Source organism: Alosa pseudoharengus, unplaced genomic scaffold, assembly GCF_046254945.1.
Source record: "Alosa pseudoharengus isolate Yale_2024_CS ecotype anadromous, Long Island Sound unplaced genomic scaffold, YU_APseudo_1.1 YU_APseudo_1.1_scf_8, whole genome shotgun sequence".
Lineage (NCBI taxonomy): Eukaryota > Metazoa > Chordata > Actinopteri > Clupeiformes > Clupeidae > Alosa > Alosa pseudoharengus.
The window spans coordinates 32,827,664-32,853,076 of record NW_027468870.1 but is presented as its reverse complement, the minus strand read 5'-3'; the positions used below and the strand labels follow the sequence as shown (position 1 = coordinate 32,853,076).

The 25,413-nt window shown below is 42.8% G+C and overlaps 1 protein-coding gene across 1 annotated transcript; it reads left to right on the top strand.

Annotated features, from left to right (window-relative positions):
* The first annotated feature begins 357 nt into the window (after nt 1-357).
* Nucleotides 358-24,324, top strand: apbb3 (amyloid beta (A4) precursor protein-binding, family B, member 3). Its single transcript, XM_076274738.1, has 12 exons — nt 358-588; nt 11,083-11,276; nt 11,461-11,528; nt 15,120-15,171; nt 16,369-16,515; nt 16,916-17,043; nt 20,320-20,434; nt 20,663-20,750; nt 21,408-21,491; nt 23,129-23,244; nt 23,381-23,560; nt 24,090-24,324. Exons 1-12 carry the CDS (start codon nt 540-542, stop codon nt 24,312-24,314), a joined length of 1,446 nt encoding a protein of 481 aa, XP_076130853.1. The 5' UTR covers nt 358-539; the 3' UTR covers nt 24,315-24,324.
* Nucleotides 24,325-25,413: the final 1,089 nt, after the last annotated feature.

The window sequence follows — 25,413 nt, the reverse complement described above, 5'->3', positions numbered from 1 at the left end:
TTGGAGGAGGAGAGGGTATTGGGTGGGGTTGGGGGGGGGGGGGGGGGGGCTGCAGGTCTGACCAAATGCAATCCCAACGCAGGGGGGAAGAGAGGCGGCATCGCATCCTCACGTCCAGCATCTACATCCGCACAGGCTGAGCTAAATAAAGGGAAAAAGAGAGAGAGAAAGAGAGGGAGAGAAAACAGAAAGAGCATCCAGACAAAGGAGAGGGGAAGGGTTTTTTTGAATGTTGTTATTGAATCAGTTGTAGCGCTCAGAGGGAAGAACTTGGAGAGAAAGGAGACAGGGAGATAGAAAAAAAACAAGTGAACAAGAGAGTGTGTGTGTATGTGAGAGAGAGAGAGAAAGAGGGAGGAGGGACAGAGGATAGTAGATTTTAATCCTCTTGGCATGTGAGAGAGTCCCTGGCTTCTTGGCACTGTGTGCAGTTGTTACGGGTGTGCAGAGCTCGTTGTTGGTCTTGGTGGTATCTGGAAATCTTGGACTGGAATGTGTCACAGCTAACCCAGGGGGGCCAAGACGGAACACTGCTCACTATGCTGGGGAAGGATTATATGCTCGCGATCATCATAGTCAATTATGATGGTAAGTACGCAAGCACACACACACACACACACACACACACACACACACACACCATTCTGTTTGACCAGACCTCTACCTATGCACCCATACTTGTTACCCCAGGCATGTATAAAGGGGAGAAATAGTCGAGTTCTCTGTACCGGTCCGAGGCCACAGACAGTTTTTTGCTGTACTATATAATGCAGACTACAGGTGCTGTGTCATGTAGAGATTGGTGGCTTCCTAACTTCTCTTTCAGGAGATGGTTGTGGCTGGGAAAAAAGAAAGTTCACTGGCTGCTTTAGATGATGTTAGATTAATTATTCCTATATAAGTTGCCTTTGAAAAAGCGATTCTACCAAGTATAAATTTTTTGTTAAATATCCTTTTCAATGTATTTTGGAGAACACTTAGTTATGCCATCTGTAGCCCAGGTTTATGACATCTTTTTCTCAGGACACTAATGCAATGATTATGTTTTCTTTGTTTGAAAACAAAATATTTCTACTGGTTTGTACATTATTAACTTCCCTATTCCAGTGCATTTATACATGGACACACATATGGTAGATTGTATTGGTGAGACTGGGTATTATTCGAATACCATTCGTCTTGGTAACTGTTGCATATTGGTGAAACATAATAACTTAACAGAACATATTATTTCACATTTTTGGCAGCTATTTCCTTGTTGATGATTATTTGTACTGTGTCTGACAAACTTGAAAGTGTCAATTTTATTGTGAATTTCTGAAGATACCTTCCCTGGGGTTACATCTGCCTTTGTACGTCACCACTCCAAAAATAGCTTTCTCTCTGCCCCCCCCCACACACACACACACTAACCATCACATACTGCACCTGATTTTCTGCACCTGATCAGTTGACATGTATGGGATATAATGTGAATTCAGATTTATTGTCATATACCAAAACTGCTTTGCAAAAACAAGTGCATATTTGGGACAATGAAACAGAGAGAGAGAAAGAAAGAGAGAGAGAGAGAAATGTTGGTGGCCGTTGGCGTCCACACCAGTGGAAAAAAGATCACATAAACACAGTGTAATGAGGTAGTTACAGCAAATGAGAGAAGCACACGTGCAGATGGTTCTAAATGAGCGGTGGACTTGGTAACTGTGTAACTGGATAGAACTGGATATTCACTGATTACATGTACATGCTGACCACAGGTGCTGGATTAAATGGACAAAGGCAAAACAGAACAAAAACACACACGCACATTAGATTTGGAAAGGCATGTTGGACCACGCAACTCATGTTTTGCTATTGCACTGTACCCAAAAAAAAAAGAATCTTGGGAGCTCTGAATAACGGTTGCTGAGTTTTGGATCTTCCGTGATGGCTGATTGGAGCCAGGCTCCAGATTGGTTTTATGATCCCCCTGGTCTCTAATCCCCCTGACGAGGTTCAGCAGACCATCTGACCCTCTACAGACAGCATGCACCACCAGGATTACCCTCCTACAGATGTTGCCAGAGACTCACACACAATTACACACTCACAACCTCTCTCTCTCTCTCTTGTTCTGTCTCTCTGTCCCTCTCTCTCTCTACCTCTCCCTCAAATATATGGATAGACACATGCGCACACAAACACAATAACAATAACATCAACAACAACAACAACATCATATTCTTGTTGTCCTTGTACTGTACTTAGCCCTCTCACATGTTCTTCAATCTTTATACATTTGAGTCTCTTGGTTTTCCTCTCTGTGTGTCCTCAACACTCTATAGGGCTGTGTTGACCTTGGCTTGCACTGGTACAATTGCCTTGCACTTGCTTCCCACTCCTGCTTTGCCTTTTATTTCATGAGCTCTACAACAAAGGCTTTAGAAGAAAAAAAAGATGATTGGGATTATCAGGACAGCCACCTCACCTCAAAAGCAACCTGGTTCCTAACTCTCTAAAGGGAGCTGTTAGGCCCACGATTGGCTACTTGAGAGCTGTTAGATAATGAGCACAATCAGAGAGAGAGAAAGAGAGACTGGGACAGATGACTGGATAAAGTGGCCTCAGTCTCTGTCATCCGTCAGCAGACCGTTTTGCTCTTCCCCTCTCCACAGCCCTGCTCTAGAGCGTAGACGGAGCGGAATGTTGCAGGAGATTGGCAAAATCAATGCAATAAGGAGCACAGCCTTGACTCCTGTGGTACACATCAGCAATTGCATGGACAGAGTCTAGTCGAGAGAGGAGATGGTGACGCTGGATGAGACAACTGCTTGGCACACACACACACACACACACACACACACACACACACACACACACACACACACACACACACACACATGACTCAGACATCCAAGCTCCCCGCTGGTAGGCTGACGTTGCCATAGGGACTGGCTACATACAGTATTGCAGGCTCCCTGTAGGGTTCATCAATAATTCAACAACCCCTCCAGTCTCCACCACTGTTACACTCGCTGTTGTCTGTGCTCCTTACTGTACCTCTGACCAAGGCTCTTTTACAGAGCGAGAGACCATGAAAAACACAGTGGCAGTATATCTCCTAGAACATATACGCATACATGCATAGTGCTCTAAATGGGAAAGGCATCCTACTCAAAAGAGTCAGAACAGAACAGAATTTTACAAAAATGATTGATTTTATATTATAGTCTATCACGTGCAGGTTCTAGTAGAACTGACACATGAGCAGTGGCGTAACTATAGTAGGTGCAGCAAGTGCAGTCGCACCAGGGCCCGTGACCTCCCGGGGCCCGTCGCTACCCCCGCCCTGCCTCCTTTTTTGTTTTTTTTGTTTAGAACTTTAGAATGTTAGAGCACGGAGAGTGAAGCGTCACTTTGACGATCTATCGGAAGATGAGCGCTTAACCGATGCAGAGAGATACTTCAAAGTGCAGGTATTTAATGCAACTCTGGACATCATAATCAGTCAGCTCTCCCAAAGATTTGCAAGTATGCGGGAAACTTGTCATGTGTTTGAGTCTTTACGTCCTATGACCCTTCAACTCGCAGGTGATGATGAACTGCTTGAAAAGGCAAGACGTTTGTCAGACCATTATAGCAGGGACATTGCACCGACATTCCCAACACAACTCCTCTCATTCAGGTCTTGCTTTAAAGCAGAGATTTCACAGAAGTCATCTATTTTTCAACTTGCCAAAATGCTGGTGGTAGATTATGACAGTGTAACATCCACATTCGGGGAGGTGTGTACTCATGTTGTTTCTGACATTGCCTGTGACTGTGGCAACAGCTAAGCGATCTTTTTCCAAACTCAAACTTATTAATATAGCTGCAAGCAGCAATGAGGGGGCCAAGCAGTATAGGCCAGAGTAGCCACGGTGACAAGATAGAACTCAGCAGACACCCGGGATCAACAGGGCTGAAACAGGGCTGAGTATTGCCACCGCCTCCGCTAGCCAGCCCCCCCCACCTAATCACCCCAGCCCGTCCCAGCCCGTCCTGCCCTGCCCTGCTCTTGCACGCACGCATTAGAATTAACTGGATGGAACATGTTGTCATCAGTTTCACATCAAAAAATAAAAGATTGATAAAACACATCAGCAACTACACATCAAAATGCTATATTGCTAATTACAGCACCCCCTAGAGGTCAAAGGTCACCAAATTGTTTGAGCGTCCTCCTAATGGGGTCATGAATATATGTAGTAAGTTTGGTTATGATACATGGCAGGGTTGCTGAGATATGAGCTCACTTCCTGTTTGGCGGCTTCACCACCAAATTCGATTGGCTGTTACGGGCGAATGCTTTTGTCAATTGTTCCAGAGAGCAATATATTGATAGGTTATGGTCTGAAGATGGTCTGTGCCAATGTTGGTGAAGATCAGATGAAATTTGTGACCTGCGAAAACTTGTACGTGTTTTTGATTAAATCCAATATGGCGGCCGAATCAATTACGATAACATCACAAGTTGGCTTGGGTCGGCCTAAGGACCTTCAACAATTGTACCAGACACCACTAGTGCATTTTAATTCTAAGCACAACTGCTGCTACAGGCCAAAAGGCATGTTTCTTAATTACAGCGCCCCCTAGAGGTCAAAGGTCACCAGATGTCTTGAGCGTCCCCCTGATTGGGCCCTGAGTCCATGGACTAAGTTTGGTTATGATAGATGAATGAGTTGCTGAGATATGAGCTCACTTCCTGTTTGGCGGCCTCGCCGCAAATTTCGATTGGCTGTTACGCGCGAACGGTTTTATTTCCGAAGACAAAAAGCAATGCATTAATGAGGCATGGTTTGTAGATGATATCTGTGAAGTTTGGTGTCGATCGGACACAATTTGTGACCTCTGATACGTTTTAAGTGATTTTGATGAAATCCAAAATGGCGGAAAATCCATCATGGCGGAAAATGACGTCATAGGGTGCGTTGAACTCGGCTTGGTCCAAGGATTCCAATGATACCTCATTTATGACAATCGGGTCAACAGGTCAGAAGTTACGTGCGTGAACGCAAGTCCAACTTTGGCCTGTTGGTGGCGCTAGAGCGCGGGAGGTGCCAACATGAAACTTGGTGACATGAATCATTGGACTGTTTCCAATCAGTGTGCCAAATTTCACAACTTTTCACCGGACGGTTCTATGGGCTGCCATTGACTTCAATGGCGGAAGCGTAATAATAAGAAAACGTAGAAACACAATGGGTGCCTTCGCAGCTTCGCTGCTTGGCCCCCAAAGACCTATACCTAAGGAGCAGCATGGGGCAGGAGAGGCTCCGTGGGTTAGCTATCCTGTCCATTGAAAATACGAGAGCCAGAGCATTAAATATTGGGAACATTGTTGACGATTTTGCACAACGAAAGGCTCGTAAGATGGCCTTCTTCTAATGGCCTAATTCACGCATATTGGGGATTGTATGCATATGAATGATTTTATTTGGTTTCTGGACGGTTAAATAAGTTAGGCTACATTAAGTTTTGTTTCTGCGCAGTGCGAGTTTATAAGCAAGCAATCTACGCTCGCAGTTTCAGCAGAGGGTTGAAGAGGCGCATTGAGTGTTCCCACAATTCCATGCGAGTTGATGTTAATGCAGTAATATTAGATTACCCTGGCTGTTAATAAAATTATTTTTTAATGTTTTTACATGTAATGGATATGTAGTCGTGTGTTTTTTATTTGAAATTGTAATCTGTAACTACTAAACTACTTCGGTGCCTCAGGCCCTTTGCATAAACAATTGAAGTCACCCTTAATGTGTATTGCATGTATCAGAGTTAATTCATCCTGGGCCAAAGGTCGTCGGTACAGGGCCCGCGTAGCGCTCTCGCACCTGGGCCCACCATTGGCTTGTTACGCCACTGGACATGAGAATGAATGTGGCTTCAATGATGACATCAACTTTTAGTATTTTGAAAGCTGTTGTGATTGATTACATGTTCAGCGATAGTAAAAAACTGTAATAATCTGTGGAGGTTTTAAGGTTCGAAATACAATGAACAATGATTATGTTTAAAAATATGCCATTGTGCAGTACTGCGACAGCATTTATCACTATTTCCAGGTTAACTTTCAGCTTAATGTGTGAGCCTGTGAGCATTATTTGATGGTTATGGAGATAATCTGTCTTTAGGTGCTGTGTGCTGCCACCAGTAGCGTCCCTAGTTGTCTGCCTATCCTGTGTAAAGTGAATAGATGGTCCTGTCTGGCCAGATGGCTCCCCATCTGCTCTATCACACCACGTTTCACCGGCAGCGGCGCAGCAAGGCGGCCTGAAATACTCACCGCGTCTCAGTGGTGTGGTGTGATTATTACAGGCCTGTTAACTCTTCAACCGCCGCACTGGTTGGACATGGCTGTGATTGATGATCCAGGGGAGAGAGAGAGAGAGAGAGATCCTGTCTGAGTGAGTTTCTGTGCGTGTATGTGTGCGTTTGTGTGTGTGTGTTTAGAATTAGCTCTGGGGAATGTCTCAGAGTGTTATGATTCATGGCTTTTAGTTTTTCCTGATAGAAAGTGGGGAGATTAGGAGTAGTCATTAAGAGCCTCTTGAAGGGCAGCTACCTGATCCTCCTGAAAACACATAAAGACTTATTTTTAATCCTCCATTCACACACTATAAAACACAGTCCTCAGAATTACATTCATACATTCATCATAATTCCACTGGAAATACTCAAGAAACTTTGGAGGTGTATAACACAGTATATGAAGTAGAGTCAGCACATGATTTATGACGAAATTCCTGAATTGTTTCATTTACAGCATTATCTGGTTGTTTCGTAGTTTTTAGTGCAATTCAGGGGTAAGGATTACATTTGCAAGGCTTAACCTTGTTATACTAAAAAATCTGTAGTCTTACTAAAATCTAATTAATAGTCCCCTAAAATTGACTAAAAGTCCAAAATTACAGGATTTAGTCTCTCAGTTAGGATTGTTTGTCTATTAATGATTTAGCAATTCTTTGTCATTTTGTAAAGGTTAAGTTTATAAATACCATTGACCTGAATACTGACACAGAGAGCGATATCACTTCACTACAGCACACTGTCAACTCAACCATGCGATTCTACAAGTTAGATTGAAGCACTGTAACAGTTTTAAAACAGGTTGTTGTGTTTAGAGAGCAGTGAGCATGTTGTCCTGATATGCAGTTTTGAATCCTATGAGCTATGACTTGATTTCACCCAGGGGGTACATCTGCTGTGATATTCCACATGCTCCTGCCAGATCAAATCCTTTACAAAGCAAAAATATTTCCTATCTGAGCTAAAATAGATGAATTAAAGCAAAAATGAGACATCTACAGCTGGGTCAAAAAAGCCACTGCAAGCATTTGCAAGGGCATAGAGACCTGGTAACATCCCCCAAACAGTTACATCATTCCACTGGGTCAAGGTGAGTATTTCTACTGGTTTAAGCATACCTTCTTGGCCTAGCAATGACACCTTACTAAGCATACAGCTAATAGATTGTGGGACTCAAAAGGAATGAGTCCTTTGTAAAAAGAAAAATGGAACATTCCTTGACATTTCTTTCATTTTCACCTTTTGGTATGTTTCTTTTGCCTTTGTAAACATTTGAACATTTGACAACTTGCTGAATCACCTGTGTGCATGAAATGTGCAATAGCAATGGGGTTGTCATGCCTTGTCCTGACAATAATGAGTCTGAATTCTGGATTGGAGTCTATTCAATAAGGTGTATACTGTCAGGCCGGCTGATAACACAACAGGTGTTAGGTTATGTAACTAGGCTTGGGGCATGTAAGATTCCAGCAGGGCCTTTCACCACTGTTGAATGAAGAATTACAAAGAGAGCCTTAGACATGAGAAGATTTACTAAAGAGGTTATGCAAGGTGACAGACAGACAGGATCTACTATTATGAGTAATGTGAGACGTGAAACACTTACAGTGAGATCTAACTGTTATTACCAAATTTACTGTAGATCGACGTTATATTTATAATTTATGGCAAAATTGCGCTCATTTTCCTTCTGAATTCAGACTTTTTAACCCAAAGAAATGACAAGAGGTGAACAACGGAGGCAATTGTAGCTCAGTTCAACTGAATTAGGGAAGAAGCCAGAAATATTTGCAGTCAACCAAATGAAAATGGAAATCCCTCCTCTTTTAATCAAACTCTCTGTGATGTGCATCAGTGGGGTGAAAATGGTCACAGAAGAGCCCCCTGGACAGCAGCCCTGTCCTTGAAACAGAGATTCATTTTTATTCATGACTGAACTCTCTGACTCACAGTTCAATCAATCACCAACATGTGCAGGACAGCTCTGTGTAATCTGCCAGAGTCATCGCCTCCCATGGGCAACTGGGTTGAATATGAAACTCACAGGCAGGCGCGGCATTGATCGCTGCAAGCTCTCGCTCTCTCTCTACATGTGTGCAGCTTACTTGCACGGGCTGATGCATTAGCCTGCGCTTCAAAGGACTTGCTGACCCATCCATTTTCATGAGTATGTCAGCAATCACATTTCTAACATTATTATGACCGCCACTAGCACCAGCACAGCGTGGTCATGTAGGTTTATATATATATTTTTTTTTTTTTCACCGATTGTTGGTCGACAATTTCCGGGATACCGAAACACCCGAGCATGTGAAACTTAGTGGCCATGTACTGTAGCCCCACTAGGCTGGAAAGGAATAGACGCTTATTCTGCCCTGGGCCATGCACTATGAAAACAACTGGAGGCACTTGAAGTCCTGACCATAGGGGCCACTGCAATAAACATTCTGTATCTCAAAAACTGGTTAAAGGAATGATCCGGAGTAAAATCCTAAAGTCTATTTGTGGATGATAACAAGTTCAAACTTTAGGGAGCAAATATATGTTAATTGTAGTAGTTTTGAGCTAGACCGTTTTTTGCATTAACAACAAAATGACTGATAGAGCTTGTAGCGCAAGGGGCATTGCACCACGTTAAAACAAATCGCTATTTTTTAACCACTGACAAGGCTCAGAATAGCATTACACTTCGTTGGTGGTGTTGAGAGGATCCCTACTGACAAATCTATTATAAAGTAAACATTGTAAGTGTAGAGAGGTTATAATAATGACAATGTTTATGAAGTCAGTTATTAACCAGCTTGAGGTAAGGTACGTACAAGTCATTGACAACTCAAGATGGCAGCGGCCTGAAGACAACTTAAAGTGAAGTCATTTTGTTGTTAATGCAAAAAACAGTCTAGCTCAAAACTACTCCAATTAACATATTTTTGCTCCCAAATATAAATAACTTATTAACATCCATAAATAGCCTAGACCCTAGGTTGTTTTTACTCCAGATCATTCCTTTAAGATACAATTTTGAAGTTTGGTATGTTTACTCTTGGTCGCATTTGTTAATTTTGCTCACTCAACAAAATGGTTGCCAGCAGACAATCAGAACAAAAGTCAGTATACTATTTTGTGCTAGTATCTTGTGAAGTAAAGGTTAGCGAGATTTGACATGCTGCCTCACTACCACAATCTGTACAAGATGTATGCCACACACACGCACAAGCACACATGCATGCGCACACGCGCACACACACACACACACACACACACACACACACACACACACACACACACACACAAACACACACACACAAGCAAACTGGCAATGCACATAAGTTTGTACAGACACACACACACACACACACACACACACACACACACACAAGCAAACTGGCAATGCACATAAGTTTGTACAGACACTCACACAAACACACACACACACTGGTGCACATATGTTTATGTACCAAACTGAATTTGACATACATAAGCAGAAATTTTAAGTTGCAACAATCATCGAGCAACCAAAGGCAGAGCATACAGTAAGACTGTGGTTTACGAGAAGTTGCAGGAGTAGGGGATGGAGAGAAGTTGCAGGAGTAGGGGATGGAGAGAAGTTGCAGGAGTAGGGGATGGAGAGAAGTTGCAGGAGTAGGGGATGGAGAGAAGTTGAGAAGCATTTTTAACTTTCATAAATACACCATATATATATATGATATTTTTAGCTTCCATTCCTGGTTGTGAGGTCAATAGAGTGTTTCAAACAGATTGTTCAGGGGTTTAAGTAGAGTGCTAATGCGCACTCATAAATCACAAATGTAACCCCCCTTTCTGTCCTGTCCTGGATACTCTTACACTCCTCTCTCTCATTCTCTCTCTCTCATTCTCTCTCTCTCACTCTTCCCCCACCAAGTGTGCTTCCCCCTTTTGCCCTCACATTTTGGCGGATGGTACATGAGTACAATGTCCTGCTGCTGGGACTGGAGGCATCTCTCTCTCTCTCCTTCTCTCTCTCTCTCTCCTCTCTCTTTCTCTCTTTCTCTCACTCGTGCTGAGCCTCACTCATGTCACTACTGACCCACTTCTGTCTCGTGCACACCCCCCCTCTCCTCTCCACACACCTTCTCTTCTTTTTGCTCTAACTTGCATGCATATGAACACACACACACACAGACACACACACACACACAAATAAGCATATTAAATGAACTAATGCGACCTCTTCAGGCAGAGAAAACTATTATTTTTGGAATGAGACCACTAGGACTTCCTTGACCAAGAACAAATGTAGCTCAAGTTTACATCCATTGGATACTGACTGACCATGCCTGGCGTCGAGGCGCTGGAGCTTGGCACGCGGCAGCCCAATCCCACTCTAATGCCACAGAGCCGCCCGCACAGCATTTTGACCTGATATCAGTCTGACACACATGTGAATGGAGGATCATATTTCATCTGCTGGGTTGGTCACGTGTACAGCATTTGGAGGCAAAACAAGGTCAGCTCAGTGCCATAGATTCCCCTCAAACTCACAAAAAAAGGAAAAGTGTGTGTGTGATGCCTCTGGAATGTTGAAAAAGCAGTAGAGGAAATGGTGTGTTTGTGGTCCCAGTGCAAAACACAAGACATGTTGCAAGACTTACTGACAATTAATGAAATAATAACGCAACTCTCTGAGGTGGCAAGAGAGAGAGAGAGAGAGAGCAACCTGATTACATACACACTTGGCCCAGGTGTCTTAGTCACAATCTGCTGTGTTTTGGACAGATAATATCTGGGCTGACCAGAATTTGGAGTTGGACTCCAACCTACCTCCAGGATGGCGCACCATACGGGACAGTACGGGCACCTACTACTGGCACGTGCCCACTGGCACCACGCAGTGGCAACATCCGTCATACAGCGCCGAGGATGAACAGAACCCCATCACCATCAATGGTATCACTGCCAGCAATCTCAAGGTAAACACCTCTAAGCATTCCACTGTGCCAGAGGACAATGGATTGACATGCTGTTTTTGCAATATAGATTATAGGCTGCTTTTATAATTGCTCTTTTCTTGATTGGATTATACAGACTAAAACTAGCTAGGCATGCCAGTGTGACAGATGGTCATCTCTTCTGTGTCCATCTTTTGCTCTCCAGAGTATCGGTGCTGTCGAACAAAATGAGTCTTCATCCAGGCAGAACCCTGGAGGCCCCAGCAATGACAGGTCAGTTATACCCCTTCCCCCCACACAACATTGCACACAGACTGCACAGAGTAGTGTTATCTAGGGATGTCCGATATTGGCTTTTTTGCCGATATCCGATATGCCGATATTGTCCAACTCTCAAATTTCGATTCCGATATCAGCCGATACCGATGTCGATATGTGGGTTATTTTTCCTCAAAACTAATTTAGGTAACATCACATATCTCCTGTTATGGAATTAACACAACATGCTTAATGTTATTGTGATGCCCCACTGGATGCATTCTTGAATGCAACAAGGCTTTCCAAATGTTAACATTGTCTGTGCAAAATAAGAAAAATACTTCAACTTAATTTAGGGAAAAAGTGCCATGTTTATTTTTATTTTTTTAATTGTCTCAAACAACAGTTTGGATTACACTCTCCCTGAGATAATCTTGACAATGCCCACAACAAATAGGGCAAATTTGACTTCTTCACAAATGATAAAACATTGTACCTGAACAACTATGTGCAACATAGCAGAATGTAAAGCCAACTAAAATAACAGGCATAGTGTATGACAGGCTACCCTTTTTCTGTGTTAAATGAGCCTGCATTTGTAGGATGCTTCATGAACTGTTTCTTTAACTAAAACTCAATCACCTTAATTGAATGAATGCACAAATATGAGTCACGGGGTGTCTGTTTTTACAGACAAGACAGACCCTCACTCTAAACCCGTCCTTCCTCATATACAGATATCTAGGCTATATTTAACATTTATTTTATATTTGGCCTGTTATGAAATCATGTATTGAACAATTTAAGCACAGCTCAGCTTTAAGAAACTCAAATAGCCTAGATGATTGCTTATCATTTTGTGATCATGAAGGCTACTTTCACAAACTCTTATTGTCAGCTGTCCTCTGATTTACCGATATCTAGGCGACATTTGTAATATTTGTTTTGTATTTGGCCCGTTATGAAATAATGTGGAACAATTTAAACACAGTGTAAAACTTAAATCCCAAATTTGGAGACATCCATGTATGTTGAAATTTACTGCAAATTCAAAACGGGATTAGTCTGGAACGGCTAACTGTACAGGGGACTGCTTTACACCTTTCTGTTCGGTAAGGTCTGCTGTTTATTCTGATATATGGTTTGTCATGTGTTAAACGGTTCTGAAGTATTCCACCGAGATGAATGGGTAGGGAGATGGACGCAAAACCTTCGGTAGAATTTATGATTAAATTGAATGATATTATTTACTTTTCTCGCGAACCGTTCACCACAGCAATTAGCGGCTAACATCGATTAAAAGCTGAGAAAAAGCTCTTTCGAGTGATACTTGTGATGTCTGTGTGATGAGTAGGATGGGTTAATTTGGACGCACTTTCTTTCTTGCGCTGTCACTTTCTCCACTGCGTAATTTGGTCATAGGCTAAATATATATCGCTATTAGTAGGACGCAAAGCAGAATATTTAAAGAAGGGGGCACCAAGGCCACCGTGGCCTGTAAACCTCTGATTTTCAAAGGGGCGTCACGGCCAACGCAAGGGGCTACTACGGCCACGAGCAAGTTTGTTACTGCAGCCATCCACGCATGTTTGTATGCTTCAAGACGCAGATTGATGAGGTCATCATCTGTGCGCCGGTAAACGCTTCAGGAGCGCATAGGCACTATTTGTGTGTAACGCAAGCATTATGTTATCGGTTTTAAGGCAAAAAAATCCGATAACGATATTAACAGATATTACATTTTTATGCTAATATCGGGCCGATAATATCGGTTGGCCGATATTATCGGACATCTCTAGTGTTATCCTAATGCACTATCCAGTTTACTACACACTATACATTGTGGCATCATGCTGCCTTGTAATAATTGATGAATAATAGTCCCATACTATATTACTCATTGCCAGGGCGACAATTGGTCATTCACCAATTGTATTACACAAAGACAAAAACCACTCTTCATATTCTTGTCCATTTTCCAAATCACAGTAGGTGCAGCCTATGTCAAAGTGCCCTCTCACAGTTTAGAAATGGTCAGTAGTGGGAACCGGATAACTCTGCAAATTCTTCTAGCCTCATCATTGTTGCCTTCATGATTTCATTTTAAAAGCTTCTTATATTAAAAAAGAGATATCAATTATCAACAGTGACAAGCCAACTGAAACCTGCCACTCTCTTTCTCCCTCTTGTGCGTGCTCAGATGCATTCCCAATTAAATGGAGTAGCATATTGGTCAAGTTACATCTGCTGCATAATGGAGATTGAGAGAGAAGGACCCAAAAAGTATCATCCTTATGTAATATGCTGTTGGTGCATTTTGACATTGCAAATATTCTCTAAGAAGAGTGAAAAGCAGTTTGCAGTAAAGCTACTCCTATTTGTTGGCTTGATGTAGGAAGTGATGTGTGTGGTGGTAGCGGCGGCACTGCTCATTGCCCTAATAATTTGCACATCACAATCTGGCTGCAACACAGGCTCAGTTAAAGAGTTGAAATTGCAAACTAGGCAGATCTCTTTTGCTCATTTGAGTATCCTTGATGGCTTAATTTACTGGACGAAAGCACATTTCCTTTCCCCCGGGAGACGAATGTCCAACTGTCTGTTTTTCTGCCTGAGCAGATGCTGTCTCCACTAGATGGCAATTGAACAGGGGCAGAAAGAAAGAGAGAGAGAGAGAGAGAAGAGAGAGAGAGAGACGCTGAAGCGAAGGAAGGACAGTTTCTAAACAGGGCCACAATGCCCTGGCCGAGCTCCAGACTCACTTAGTCTCACCCACAGGACTCTTTACCATGTCACGTCCGATGTGACCCATAGGAGGCGCCGGTCTCCATAGGAAGCAAGATTAATTGAGACCATTTGAGTTTATTAATCCTCCAGGGAGTGCTGGAGTGGAGGAGGCTGAAATGCCTTAGCCAAGGTGTTTTCTGCTGGCACCAAGGAGAGACGTAGTACCACCTGCTTGTTATACAGCTCTAAAAGATTCTCTCATTTCTCTGGGTTTGGAATATGAGAATACATAGTTGAGAGGAAATGGATTGAAGTTTGATTCAAGGAAAAAGGTAAGAGATCCCAAGTGAATGTCTTTTCATGGTGAAGTCTGGACAGGACACTAACCACTGCCATCTCTAGTTCTGTATTTTGCATCATTGAACAGTACAGAGGAGCAAGCGGAGAGCAATGGGGGATGAGTCAGTTAGTGGATTAGAGGAGGGCGAAAAATGTCTGTTGTTTTTGTTCTCTTTCTTCTGTTTGGGGTGCTCTGATTTTGGGATGCTTTTTTTGGATGTTCCTAAACAGCTGTATCAGCCGAGACTACATTGTAATGATCATTTTGTACCAGGGATATCAGCAGGGATATCAGCAGCAGTCTCAGAATATTTGGCTGAGGTACTGGCTACTTTGTGTCCCTGGTACAGCATAATACATGACAGACAGACAGACAGACAGACAGACACACACACACACACACACACACACACACACACACACACACACACACACACACACACACACACACACAAACATTCATACCTTATCAAATGTATATTTTGTAATTTCTATGATTAGATTTACAGAGGATTAATCACCTTTCTTTGTGCCCTGTAGGGAGTCCTGGCAGGAGGAATACTTCTATGCCAACATGGATCCTGACTCTAAGGTAAGGATGTTTAAATATGAAAGCAATCTCAAATCTTAACATTATCTTTGAGCACAAAATATGCTTATTTTTCTGCAACCCTCCTTTCTCTGAATAATGATCATGTTTCAAATATATGATTGAATAATTAAATCACAGTCATCATCTTCAGTAGTTATGTTGAGAGATCCTTTTGGGCAGTGTGCCCTCTAAACAAAGCGACCTCATTCAGACATTCCACTGACTGTGTGAAAGAGGATCCATGTTCCACTGCTGACAGACTGAAAAGCATGAAATGACAACACCAGCCCCCCAGACCTTGCTCCAGTTCATTCTACATCCATTTCTCTGTGGACCGAAGCCTCACCCAAAATGTCATTGCTTTAGAAGTTCCGGAACTTCCTGAGTGCTCGGTCCACCATTCTGGGTCCTCAGGGTCCCTTCTCGTCACACTAACAACCTCTGTTTGGATAGTTTAGGTTACAAAGCACTGAGGTCACTACCTGTGGCTAATGAGGTAAAAGCACACCTGTCCTGGTTTTTGGGGCTAAACAGGATGGGCTCGATGGGTGCCGAGGCCTGTTGCCCCCATTCCCCCTTTTGTCACAACTTGTGGTGTGTAGGAATCAAGGTCTTGATGTGGTTTGCATTGCAAATGAGGAGAGAGTGACTTTAGATAAAGACATTAAATCCCTGGACAACCGAGTTTGGCTGCTACAACTCTCATCTCTTGCATTTTGTAAGCACACCCACAGTGTGATGTCTCTGACTGTACATATGCTGCACGTGTACATGTATATATTTGGGGCAGCCATGGCCTACTGGTTAGGGCTTCAGGCTTGTAGCCAAAGGGTTGCCGGTTCAATCCCCGACCTGTAGGAAAAATGTGGGTGGGGGAAGTGGTTGAGCACTGCTCTTCCATGCCCACATCCACGGCTGAAGTGTCCTTGAGCAAGGCACCTAACCCCTCACTGCTCCCCGAGCGCTGCTGTAGCAGGCAGCTCACTGCTCCGGGTTAGTATGTGCTTCACCTCACTGTGTGTTCACTGTGTGCTGTTTGTGTTTTACTAATTCATGGATTGGGATAAATGTAGAGACCAAATTTCCCTCACAGGATCAAAAGAGTATATATACTTATACAGTACTTACTTACTTATACTTATATGGGGTCAGTTCCTGACTAACCTCTCTGTGTTCCCCCTTGGAATCTGTGTGCAGTGCTTTGCCGTCCGCTCGCTGGGCTGGGTGGAGATCCCGGAGGAAGAGCTGACCCCGGGCAAGAGCAGTCTGGCCGTGAACAACTGCATCCAGCAGCTTTCCCACAGCAAGGTGGAGGGCCGCGACGCGGTTGGGGCCTGGGGGGAGGTGAGCTGAACGCAGGCAGGCCGTGTCGCATCGCAAGGGGCAACTGAGCTGATGTCTGATAGGGTTTCACTAGCAGCATTTATGCAAACAATGACACTGTCTGTGGGAATAGAGGTCATGGAATACAGTTTTTAATAAAAAGTAAAGTAAAGTAAATAAAAAAATTAAAAAAATATATTTTTTTTTGAGTGGGAGAAATTGAGCTGGCCGTCTTAACAGTTCCTGTGCTTTTTCCCCTTTGAATTCTAAACCTATTTCTGTAAGCCCCAGGTAATATTCCACATTTGTGGAGAACATAGTATTTTATAGCTAATTTATTGAGGGAATGACCCCATCTGTGGCCGATTTAGAACACAGAATTGGAGCGCATCCAGTCTCACTCTCCTGTGTGTCCTGACAGGGCCAGGATATGATGATGGTTCTGAAGAAAGACACCCTGAGCCTGATGGACCCAGTGGACCACAGTCTGATCCACTGTCAGCCCATCATCAACATCCGTGTGTGGGGAGTGGGATGCAACAACGGCAGGTGAGCCGCTCTGCTCCACTCTGTCTCTCTCTCTCTTACACAATCTCTCTCTCTATTGAAAGCTTTCTAGTGAGAACTGTTGTTTTTTTGTTTTTTTTTAAAAAAAAAAGCTCTTTGACAGTATTTTTTCTGTTTCTTTTTTGACAACCTTAACTCTATCAGAATTCTAGAAAAAAAGAAAAGAAAAAAAAAAACCTTTCTGGCAAGTTACACCACACTGGCCATAACTCAGGGAAACATAAAAACCATTTAGTCCGCTGAATGAAACCTTGACCGTCCAAAGTTTGTTATTTATGGTAGGCACACAGCTTTGGGCGAGACTAGCATTGAAGGCCACGGTCTGAGTGATTGGACATGTACATTTTAGCGCTTGCTGAATGTGAGTCTAAGGGCAGCTATTTACGGGTACTCTAGGGAAATCTTCCGGGACAAGGGTGGGGTGGTGGTGGTGGTGGTGGGGGGAGTCAGCTCCTCATCCAATGTCGCTGTCCGTGGTAATGCTATATCAGAATACAGGCTGCCTAGCAGGCTGTGGACACATCATTGAATGAGATCAGGCTGAAACTGTGTCTGATAGTGATGTGCATAAGAGTGTGTTGTGCTGCAGACACTCTGTTGTCCAGCACCAACACCAGAAGCACAGCTGCATATCAGTAACTCTCTATCAGGCGTTTTTAACAGATGACTTTCTTTCTTTTTTTTAACTGCAACTCATGAATACAGAGACAGGTAATCCCTTTTTCCTTTTTATGAAAACAAAAATCGGAGTATTATTTTGGTGCCAATATCATTCATGGGTTTGCCAGCTTGCAACCACATCATGGTCCTTAGCATTGAACTGTCTGCTCATAAATGATCATTGTGTACTGCGGGGTTAGTCTCTGTAGATGCTGTATGTCTTTTTCCATTGCTTCTGGTGAACCTGCTTTCCTCTCATTCAATAGACTTTGTACATTTGCTATGTTAGACAAGACCTTACAAGTACCTATTTGAGATGTAGTATGCTCTCTTCCTTCTATTTTCCATGCATGTCTGGTGACGGGGGTGACGCTTTTCTTTGCAACGCACACAGAATCCAGAACATTCCTCTGAATGTTTATGTCCATGTTGCCAACATACTGTAGCTCTTTCTAGACTTATTTAGATTGACTGTTTTTCAGTGTCACCACCAGTTGGTTGCAATGAATTGAATATTATCTCATTGAAATTCCACACCCTGTAGTTCCAGCAGTCATTTCTGATGTGGTGTGTTCATCATCCCTTAAGAGATACTATAGTATCAACAGATGAACATACTCAGTTCACTTCAACTCACTGAAATGTGAATTAAAATCAAGTTAACTCTCAGTTAGGAACAAGAGACCTGGTTTATTGTATCCTTCTAGTTTTGTTTGAATATGTAATGAATCAGAAAAATCTCAACAGCCAAAATGACAGGGTCAACTCCTTTTCTAAAGTGACTCATTATTCATTCCTAGAAGACAGCCATAGAACCAAAAATGTTCCTTTTTACACAAACAGTCATGATCCATTCAATTATTTGAACTCGGAAAGTTTACTGGATTTATGACAGACATACACCCACACCAAAACACCACCTCTGGGCCGTTTTTCACACCCACTGTTGAATAACACAGAGGAGAACGATTGAAGCTGAACATGAATAAGAGTGGCTGAAACACAGCGATTTAACTCTCTGTTGGCATTCACTTACTGGGTGTTTTCCCTCAAGTAAGCGCGCAAGAGCGTCCCCAAGCCTGAGTCTCTTCAAGAGAAACTCATCCACAATTCCTTTTGACTCCCACATTTGTCACTAAATAATTTAAAGGCTGCAAAAGCTAGGAGGCATTTTAGGGATATCATCACACGCAACGTGACTGGAGCCCTGACCTATATAAAGAGAAGGCAACTCTGTGTGTTGGAATGTATACAAGACAGACAATAGAATTTACTCATGATAAATAGTTCCATCTCAGCAATACAAAAACGAAGCAATGGATTCTGCTTGTACAGTACATGAGACTTATCTCGAGAGTTATCTGTGTTTTATGTTAAAGACTGACTATTGAACTGTAATGCATGCCAAAAGACACGGTTAATAGGAAATTATATGCAACTGATAAATTTTTAGCAGTTATCGGTTTGTACATTTGTATCTAGTTCTTATTCTTCTTATTATTATTGAAATAGATTATCTTTACTTTTTTGACCGAATGAGATAGATGTGTTAACTATTATAAAAAGTGGAACATAGACATACAAACATATACATGATGAAATACTGATATCAATGCATTATAACCAGGCAGTTGCTGCTCCTGGACATACATGCGTTTCATACGTCTCTGGCGTGCTGTAGTGTTGTGAGTGCTAGCTCTGGAGCTGTGAGGAATCTCTGGTTCAGAGAGATTCTGGTGCCACTTCTCCTCAGGCCAATCTCAACTTAGAGACAATGCATTGCATCCCGCCAGCTCCCCCCCCCTGCTCCCCCCCCCCCCCCGCTCCCTCCCTCCCTCCCGCTTCCCCTTCCCTCTGACTGTCTGCCTGCATAAGATCTCATGTCTGACCTCAGGAGGAAGGCCATGGCCGCGGGTGGCCCAGGAGGGTTCTTTTCAGGGAAATTGGACATGAAAACAGTCACAGTTGGGTGAAAATGGAGATGTGTCTGTGCCTCTCCAATGCCAGTGTCTGTGTCACAGAATGCCAAGAGGCCAAAGCGCTAATGTCCCACATGATTGAGCAGTAATCTGCTCTCTACTGCTTTGCATCTGTCAGCCCTGCATGCTAAGGCTTTGAAAATGACCATCAGATCCTGGTAACGACTTTCAAAAGGATATTTCACTATTTCAAAAGGATGATGGCAACAGACACTGTTTTCCTGTCTGTCTGTCCGTCCGTCTGTGCCTGATATGACAGGATAAGAAAAGATAATAATACACCATGTCAGTAATGAAAAGATGTGCGGATGTGCGGACACATCACTTCTTTGTGTGGCTTCAAAACTTCTGACTGATGAGAGCCATCAGACAGAAAGAAGTAAACATGCTGTACATCGTCATGACTACAGTTTTATGTTTTATGCTGTTGTCATTTTCCCATTCATTGTGTTGGTGTCGCTGTCGCCACATCAACACTCATGGCAAAGAACAGTGCCCACATTCCAAGCAAAGTCCACAATGGTCTTTCTCTCTCTCTCTCTTTTTCTTACCATAACCAGTGTCTTCCCTTTCCCCATGTTTTGTTTCATGCTGGCTGTTGGATTCTGCTCCCCTGCAGGGACTTTGCCTTCGTAGCAAATGATAAGGACACCTGCATGCTGAAGTGCCATGTGTTCCGCTGCAATGCTCCAGCCAAGACCATTGCCACCGCGCTGCACGAAATGTGCTCAAAGGTGACCACGAACCCCTGCAAACTCACGCAGCTCTCTCAGGCTTCGCAGAGCCTTCTCTACTTGCTAATCAGGATGTAATTCATTGTTCTGCAGATCTAAACCCTAACCCTGACCATAAAACTCCCCAAAAAGTTGGGGTGTTCTTTTAGAGATGTACAGTAGTGTTTGTAGGGATGAAGTGTAAGAAGATGTGTGTTTGTAAGCATTTCTGTCTCTGTGTGTTGCCAGATCATGTCAGAGAAAGCAGCCATGCACCCATCCATGGCGAGGTCCCTAACAATGGAGAGCATCTCTCCAGAGGACCTGCCCAGACAAGGTAGACCGAGCAGCACACAATTAACAACCATAAAGGACACTGAAACTATGACACAGTCTGTGTAAAAATAACTAACTACAAATACAGAACTAAACCTGACACAGCATAAAAACTAAATTAAAAGCCTAGTCTCAATGAGACGCAGGTCCCTCTTACTGGCCTGGTGTGGTTGCAGATTTGGATAAATAAAAGCAGAAGCCCGGTCATGGAAGTTTTTACCCCATAAAGCCCACCAGATCACTCGCTTGAGCTAGTTCTATGCTGTTTAGATCATGTACACAAAAGTTAGAGGGCAGTGTTTCAATTTCTCTCAATTTGGACATGCTATACATCTTTAGATCGGTTAGATTCTCCACAATTCAACCGTTCAGTTTATTTTACGGAAACAACGAGCACCGAAGTAGGCTACAGTCAAGATTTACCAACATGGTAAACAGGCAAAAGGAAAAAAAACACAGTAAAATTGATACATCTTTTTTTTATTCACTCACTGTCTTCCATTTAGTTTAATGCAGTTTGTTTTCACATGTGCACTTTGTACAAGCACTATGTCCAAAAGAAACTAGAGGAGTTAGATTAGTGGAATCCAACACAGTCTTACACGCCATCTTATCACTATGTTGGAAGTGAATCATGGCCCTGTTCTGTGTGTCTTAGTGGACTTCCTGGATGCGGTGAGGCAAAGGGTGCAGAAGTTCGAAGTGGAGTACATTGGCAACCTGCCCGTGTCCAGGGCAATGGGTGAGTCACTTTGGCAAACGGCAAATGCTACTTTGTTCGTGACCTCGGGGTTATAGCTCAGGTTACAGCTTGTGTTGCACGTTTCGTGAACAGCTATGCACAGTCATGCTTGCATAGAACCTGAAAGTAATGTGAGTTAGATGCAAAAATACTTGGGTGGACAGTCCTTTTTGCTGTAAGGACAGTTTGACCTTTGTTCCTTTTTGTGATTGTATTGCATTGTCTCATTTTGATGGAAGAGATCAAACAGAAATAGTGTGTGATCTTTGCAGAGCTACTGATTGGAAATAGATCAAATGGCCCAGCGTTCTTCCTGCTGAGTTGAGAGGAACCCTAGATAAATCAATGATCATAGCACACCCCAATCTGAGGTCACAAATAATTATGCAATTATCATCACTAATTACTATATTTGCAAAGTTACAAGGGTCTAATCAGTCTCATTACAGTATTTGGCGCTCTGTCTCCACAAGATAATCAAGACTGAAATACATTTAAATATTTAAATATAAAGTATTTCAAGCATGTGCAGCTATCTTGTTTCTACCAACCACTATGACAAACACTATGCCAACACAGTACATACAGTAGTACAACATTTTTTCATTTAAAAAAAGAGATTAACATTAGCCTTGCTCCAATTATAAAACAAAATGGTATGAAAGAAACTTGCATTGAACGTGCAGCCATCTTGTTTCTACCAATCATTATGACAAACATCTGGGGAGTGAAATGTTTGTCTTGACTAACTGAAGATGTCTAACAGCGCGTGTGGCAGCAGAGGGCTGTGAGGCCTAATCCTCAGTAGGAAAGCCCTGGACATATTCTGTCATTCTCAGTCCGTCAGGGTCAGCATGGCATTGCCCTTTTGCCTGATATTTCTTTAAAAACATCAGTGGATCCCTCTCCAGACGCTAAACGGATACATCCATCATTGTCTCAGAGAAGGAACACTGAGTTCAGACATTTAACCTTCAACTCAATGCAGAAGTAACAGAGGCACAAAAGGGGAACAGAATGCAGTTTGCTGTTGCTTGAGGTGTGTGGCTGGAGGCAATTTATTTGTGTCATTCTACTTTTCCCCTTTTTTACAAGTATGCATTCCCATTCCGGTAACACTGTACAAAACTGCAGTATTCATGAAACATTATAAACATAATTATAAATGTTCATAAAGTATACATAATGCATTATAGTAACTGGCATAAATTAACTTCTATTATGAATATAAAAAAAGCATTTGTTGAATAAAGTAAGCATCTAACATAAGGCAAAGATGCTGTCATTATAAGGAGGTTAAAGAAACGTTCTGATACATTCAGATATTGTGTGAGATTCTGAATGAATTTAGTCATAACAATGTGTGAATAATTATATAGACTTGTGGCAACCATTATGAGGCATTATAAAGACTCGTAACTCTAAGAATGTGTTTACAATTATGATACTGGGTACTTAAGTACTGTTACCCAAATTCCTGTAGAGGTGTATTAGAATGTGATTAGTGTGAACATTATTTGATGTGTGTGTGTGTGTATGTGTGTGTGTGTGTGTGTGTGTGTGTGTGTGTGTGTGTGTGTGTGTGTGTGTGTGTGTGTCTGTGTGTCTGTGTGTCTGTGTGTGTGTGTATTCACAAGGTATGGAGGTTTTAAACCGGGCCATAGAGAGCATCCTGCACTCCAGAGACCGAGACGAGTGGGAGCCCATTGTGATCCATGTGTCAGACACCATGATGTCCTTGTGGAAAGGAGAGGTGAGGCCAGGACCTACTTTACACTGCAGTTGAAGGACACAGTCCATGTGCACCAGAAATTGTCCTTGTGCTGCTTTGGATACAAACATTACGTTCTGTTATGTTCTACATTTCTGTTCTATGTTCTCTGTCTCAGGATGGAGACGAGCCTTTCTGGGAGTCTCAGGTGAGGTACCTCACCTTCCTGGGTGTGGGTCACGACATGCACACCTTCGCCATAATCGTGGACGCCGGGACGCAGCGCTTCGAGTGCCATGTGTTCTGGTGTGAACCCGACGCCGGCTACATCTCCGAGGCGGTGCAGGCAGCCTGCATGGTATGCTGAGTCAGGGGTCCCCTTCGCTCCCCGTAGCGTTTAGAGGGCTCTGCAGCACCGTCGACCTCTGAATCTAATATTCTCTTCACAGATGTTGGAAACGTCAGGCTACTCAGTTTAACACTCTGGCATCACTGTGGTTGGCTCGATAATGCCACTTCGAATGCCATATTTAACCTAATGTCTAATTTTAGTTAACAAACTATAAAATCACTTAGTGTAGTCTTGGAAAACACACTGGGTCGGTTTCCCATACATGGATTAAGCCTAGTCCATGACTAAAAGACTTCAGTGAAAATCTTCAGCGAAAAAAAAATCTTAATCTAGGACAAGGTTTAATCCATGTATGGAAGACAAGGACACATTGTAGGCCTACTCATCAAGTAATTTCTGAACACACTTGCACTGAGCAGGTTTGAACATCACACTGACCATAGTGGCAGACCAAGCAGAGAGTGTTGTGGCTGAAAATCAGAGACATGCTGTAACTGTGTGTGTGTGTGTGTTTATGTGTGTGTACACTGTGCAGGTGCAATACCAAAAGTGCTTGGTGGCTCAGACTCCTCCTCCAAGGTCGAAGATGTGGCGCGCGGGCTCCAAGGTCAAACGCGCCAACTCCATGGACGGCTCCACCTTCCCACCGCGCTACCAAGGACACTCGCCTCCAAAGATGGCCTCCTCTGGCGTCAAAAAGGGAATGCTGGCCTTCTTTGAGACGTTTCGAAACAAACAGCCGGTGATGCCCACACCATAGCACCTGGGACCTGGGGTGGGAGGGGGGGGGGTGGGGGTGGGGGTGGAACCATAGGCAAGGAAAGGGGGGTACTAGAACAATGTAGCTGCTGACGATGTAAAAGTATAGCATGATGAAAAGAAGAGGGACCAGACAGGATATTGAAAAAGACTATGAGAGATAAAATGTTCAAATTCATACCAGCTTGTCCAGAAATCACTTTCCAAGGATTACTCAGCCCTTATAATAAAAATACAAACAATTAGGATTACAACAATTACAACAATAAGCTTACAAAACTACACTAACTACAGTACAGAAAAATGGTACATGTCTGGTCTCCTGCTACTAGTGCTTTGTCTCTGTGGATATACATATCTTAATTGAGCTGGTGTGTGGTATACTTGGGTGCTGTGCTCTCACATTCCACAGCCTGGAACTCCTTAGTGTCACCAATAGGAATGTATCTCGACGACACGCAGGTTTTCGACTTAACATTAGGACATCATTCCCACAGTTGTGGAAGTATAGCCAAGGAACAAAAGAACACTGCAATAAAATGACCATTGACCAACAACCACAAAACATTTTTTTCAATACATAGGAAAACAGTATATATTTTAAAAACGTAGCGTGGTCCTTGTATACTCAATGTGTGTAGAAGATGTACTCATTTTATTTGGGTCACTTTTAACTTCCAAAGTAAACTGTAGAGATCTTAAGCAATTCACACTATTACCGAAAGTCAATCTCGTAACTGTATCTGTAATCCCTGAAAACTGTGGCTCTGTTTTGTGTTCAATATGAAAATTGAGGCTAGCATCTTTTGGCATAGCATCCTTTGGAATTAAAATTCCTGACACATAATAATTCAGATCAAAATGAACTGAACTCGCTCACACTCAACCCATATGCTACTTTAGAATCTCATGACAATACACAGCAAGACTGCACCAACACAATAAAATAAACACCAGTTCATTGTTAAAATACAGACAACCTGAGCACATGACTGACAAAATGCATCGTAGTGAACTGCTCAACAAGTCAACTGGCTGCAGCCAGCACAGTACATAGTACAACATTTTTCCATTTATAAAAAGAGATTAACATTTACCTT

Bases quoted from the DNA above. Each gene is read 5' to 3' on its own strand.
- apbb3 (XM_076274738.1), top strand. From the start codon at position 540: ATGCTGGGGAAGGATTATATGCTCGCGATCATCATAGTCAATTATGAT. The intron at 16,516-16,915 runs GTGAGCTGAACG...GTGTCCTGACAG, and splicing joins CGGTTGGGGCCTGGGGGGAG to GGCCAGGATATGATGATGGT. The intron at 17,044-20,319 runs GTGAGCCGCTCT...GCTCCCCTGCAG, and splicing joins GTGGGATGCAACAACGGCAG to GGACTTTGCCTTCGTAGCAA.